The sequence below is a fragment of the Buceros rhinoceros genome, unplaced genomic scaffold, assembly GCF_000710305.1.
Source record: "Buceros rhinoceros silvestris isolate BGI_N320 unplaced genomic scaffold, ASM71030v1 scaffold24289, whole genome shotgun sequence".
In the NCBI taxonomy this organism is placed as follows: Eukaryota; Metazoa; Chordata; class Aves; order Bucerotiformes; family Bucerotidae; genus Buceros; species Buceros rhinoceros.
In genome coordinates this window covers 11665-16186 of record NW_010432539.1, presented here as the reverse complement: position 1 = coordinate 16186, position 4522 = coordinate 11665, and the positions used below count along the sequence as shown (strand labels likewise).

The 4522-nt window shown below is 39.6% G+C and overlaps 1 protein-coding gene across 1 annotated transcript in view; it reads right to left on the bottom strand.

Moving 5' to 3' along the window:
* GRB10 (growth factor receptor-bound protein 10) overlaps positions 1–4522 on the bottom strand; it is a 28345-nt gene that overhangs the window by 12348 nt on the left and 11475 nt on the right. The window contains exons 5-7 of the mRNA XM_010143829.1: positions 2913–3050; positions 2201–2311; positions 1119–1217 (exon numbers count right to left, since the gene is read on the bottom strand). Of these exons, the coding sequence (XP_010142131.1) occupies positions 1119–1217; positions 2201–2311; positions 2913–3050 (348 nt within the window). The remainder of the gene's footprint in view (positions 1–1118; positions 1218–2200; positions 2312–2912; positions 3051–4522) is intronic.

Sequence of the window (4522 nt, the reverse complement as noted above, 5' to 3'; positions counted from 1 at the left end):
AGGAATGCATTGTCTTCAGCATGTGGGTATGAAACACTGGTGGGGAAAAGGACATTTTGGCAAAGAGGGGTATGAAGGCTTTGCTGATGTGTGCTGCTAGTTAGGCTGGAATGGCAACTCTGTTCATTCAGGACAAAGAGCACCCCTGGGTTACGCATCCCATTGTGAGCACAGTCTGGCATGCGGCAGCCATGCCATCATTTCCAAATATGAAATTATCTGTTTGCTACAGAGAGAGACAAAGTTGGCTGAGCTCAAGGTTCTGCATCGTGTTTTGGTGGACGTGTATGTAGTATCAAATACTGCAGTACCACTTCGTGCATGCTTCTATTTTTTCAGCACGTTTGGAATGTTCATTACATTCTGACACAGAATAGTAGAGAGTAGGATAACTGCGTGGAAGAGAGGTAATATATTATCTGTACATATTTATTATGTTGTTTCATATGTATGTATATTCTCTTTAATATGGGGGAGGACATAGTAAGGTACGGAGAACATCACAGTTGTTTTCAAGACGTCTTCAGGGAAAGATTTAAACCCAAACCAACTTCTGCACATTTCCCTATGAAGACCAGGAATTTCTCTGCCTCAAAGAGAGCAATGTAGTTAACTTCCTCCCTAGTTCCTTCCATGCTGACTTTGTTTCAAAAAAACCTGTGAAGCCTACTATCAAATTATCAAGAAATATCAGTTTGCTCTCAGATATGAGTAACTTTCACCCAGTGATTTATCAGAACCTTCAGAAAACCGAAAAAAATTGCAAAGGCTCTAAATAGCACCTGTTCCATTTAAGACAACCACTTATTATCAAAACATCTTCTTTACCTTTACAAGAACTTGTCAATACCTTGTTAAGGATTTTTTTTTTTAATATTCACATACTATAAATTTGGCTCCAAAACTACCATTATACTTGATTCATATGTGAAAGAAACTGAGCTCAGTCCTGTGCTTGAAAGCTGAGAAAGGACAGGTCTACCTGGCATTTTGTTCTTAACTTTGTTGTTACAGAGGCAGATGATGTTTAAGAACTTACAGATATTTTCTCATGAACACAGTAACGAATGAAACTTAACTATAGGTGTAGCTCTATTCACACAGAAGAGATTAGGTACCTTGAGGAGTCGAAAGGCAGTCATCCAGCACGTCCTGCTTTGCTCATCTTCAGCACACAACAACCTCAGTTCCTTAGTTTCATTTCTCACTCTGTTGGGCTATAAAGTATCAAAGGGAAGTCAGCTACATTCAGCAGAAAACCAACAACATTGTCAGTTTACTACAGAGTAAAGGCAGGTACAGTATTAGTAGAAGAACTGTCCAGGAAAAACTTATGCCACCCTGAATTAAAGCACAGGAGAGGCTGAGCAGTTCAGGCAGTTTACAGGAACAAGGTACTCAGGCCATACCACAACCGGAACGAAGGCATTTTCCTTTTTTCTTTTTTAGAACTGTAAGAAGATTTATGACCCCCCATTTCAAGATGAAGAACCAAAGTCTCTTTAACTGAAGGTTACTGAAAGTGTGCTTCCATCAGTTCAGGATCTGTCCTGCAGCCAGTCTCTATGAGGTAAACTCAAGTTGTCCACCTCTGGAACAGCTGTTAGGAAGGAGACTACTTCACTGCTGTCAGTAAAACCAGTTCCCAGTCTTTTTGTCAGAAAATTACACAGAGCTTTGAAATACCTTCCAAACCTATCCACCAACACACCAGTTTTTAAAATCCTCAACAGCAACTGCCTATTCTTATTTCCATTTTCCAAGACAATCTTCTTCAAATAAATGCAAACCTCTGGCCCACAGTAACAGTACAATTACTCCTGATTGGAGTTTGAACCTTTGTTGCTATATAGTTTTGGTGCTTGCTGTCCAGAGAAGATTTCCTATTTACTTGGAAGAAAATTCTCCTCTGTGAGGTGAACCAAGGCCATCTCACAGGCACACCATGCTTCAGCAGTGAGCTGATCTTGCACAGAAATTTCCCAAGCCAAAGGAGCACCAGATAAAGTGTTAAAAATGTCACATAAAACGATGGCAAGATTCACAGGACATGCCTGCCAAATGAAAGACGTTAAAGACACGTCCTCATGCAGAAACGCTTGCCGAGTTTTACATACAAATCCCATTTAGCTGGGGGTGGGGGGACTCTGAGCTACGAACACCATCTTGAACTTTGGAAGAACTTAATGAAAAGAATTACCTTTATACAAAATCCATACTCTGCAGGTGCATTGTATAACTTCTTGCCTGCTATCAATGAGAAGATATTGCTATCTTCTAGGTCAGCCAACAGTTGCAAATGTCTTGGCTCCTGAGGAAATAACACGTTTTATCATAGGTAAGTGTAAGATTTTGGAAGATGTTGCCACAAAGTTTGCAGTCTCTCAAGACCAGCCTCCAACAGAGGGCAGTGTATGAACACTGCTCCTCTCAGGCAGCCTGAAATGGACACAGCAGCCTACAAGCAGAAGGTGCTTTATACAAGAAGCTGACCAAATACTTACTCAAACACATCACATTAAAAATAGCATAGCCTATTACATTGCTCCAGAGAAATCTGTAGGTTAGATAACATAAAATATTGTTTAAGGTATCATTTGAACTAAATTAATGAGCCATGTGCTTGGAAAGCATGATTTCTGTTGCTAACCTTGTTAGCAGGATTTCAGTAACCACAATGATGTTGTCTGGCTAGCTTGGTTTTATTCTATAACAGTGCTATACAGCTATTTTCATGCATTGAGAGCCCAGGGCTTGATTGTCATTTGATCATGGCTTGCTTATCCTTTTCTATGCAACAAAAAAAGGGAACACCATGTTGAGATTTTTAAAAACCAGCCAAAAAATACCCACTGTAAAAGCAGAAAATGTTTTCACATGCTAGTACTGTGCAGCTTCTTTTTTAATCTTACCTTTGAAGTTCCTTTTGTAGAACAATAAAGTCCTGATCTCCTCAAACACACGTACAATTTCTTCCATGATTTCCTACCCAGCTCTTTCACGTGCAAGAAACCTTGAATTTCAGGGCAGCTACTGGAGTTTAAAAAGTTCTGTTGGAGAGGAAATTGTAAGTGAGGATTGCATCCTACAGATGGATCATAAAATTGTCACAGTATTTGCAGAAGAGAGAAGCAAATGGCAAATCACTTTGCTGACTAGGAGTGCAGTTTCACGTTATGCTTAAACTGACCTAGATGTTTAAACTGATTTACGACTAAAATGGACATTACTGCTGCTCCCATTATGTCTACCCAGCTAATTCCTCCTGCCACTGACATCCTCCTGTTCTGTGTCAATACTTAAATCTCCAAAAGGCTAATGGTTTCTCTGTATCCTCATTCTTCTTGCACTTGGCCTGAAGGGATACAAAGTAAGCTTATTAATTCTTAAAATAATACCTAGTTACAAGAGTTCTGGCAACTAGCCTAACTTGGAAACACTGGCCAAAGAATGCAACTTTATCCTGAAGTTTAGGACAGGAACAGCCTATGTCAGGATTTCCTATATTAAAGTCTTACATAGTACCTGCACCTGTCCCACGACAAAAGGTGTGACAGACCACAAAGTATTTAACTCAAAATGAAATGTGGTCGAGTAAGTGTCAGCAATTATCCTGGGCTTCAAGATCCAGAAGTATCCAAGTTCTTGACTTGATAGTTAGAGGGACCACGTATGGAATCACGTGATTTGCAATACATCAAGGAAGGAAGTAGTGACTACTATGGTTGGCAAATTGATGGATTCCTCCCATATTACAGTGGGCCAGATTTTTAAATGACAGAGGTCTTGCTCAGTAAGTTAAATGCCAAACTGCTAAATTCAATAGTAGGAACAAAAATTCATAAACCTGGTTGGCTTAGGTGCCTCTGCAATTCTTGAAAGTTGTGGTTTGGTGTTATTTGGTGGACACTGCCCACAGGAAACAAAACCAAAAATCAGTGCCCTGTGTCAGAATTCTTCGTTGCATTAAAATCCGATTTTTTCCCCCAGCCCTCCTCCCTGTTTCATCTAACAGAATGAAAAAGAACAGTCAATTTTCCTGCTGCTTGTACTATGAATTCACTTCTGAACTGTGAAAGGGAAAGACCAAAAGGAGAATATATTCTCTCTGTCCTCCTAGATAAATCAAAAGTAAACCAACATGCAACCTTTTTTTGCATGTCTAAGCTGACACTGGGGCAAATAGATGCCGCAGTTTTTAACGCTGTTGTTAAGACTAAAAATATTAGGTCGTAATGCAGTGTATGATATCAGGAGATGATATTTAACATTCTTCCTTATTTTACGTGTAATTAAAAACAGCACACTTGTTCACTGTTTGAGGTGGCCTCAGATGCAACATGCTTAACCACTACTAGACTGCAGGAAGTTTTACCTTCAACAAATGAGAGCTGTCATTGAAATCATGAAAAATGATTGTATGTTTTGTAAAAGGAAAGGCTTCTCCAGAATGGTACCTAACTGAGCCTTCCCAGAAGGAAACTCTTGTATCTCACAAGGTTGTAAGGTTTTCCTTTCCCTA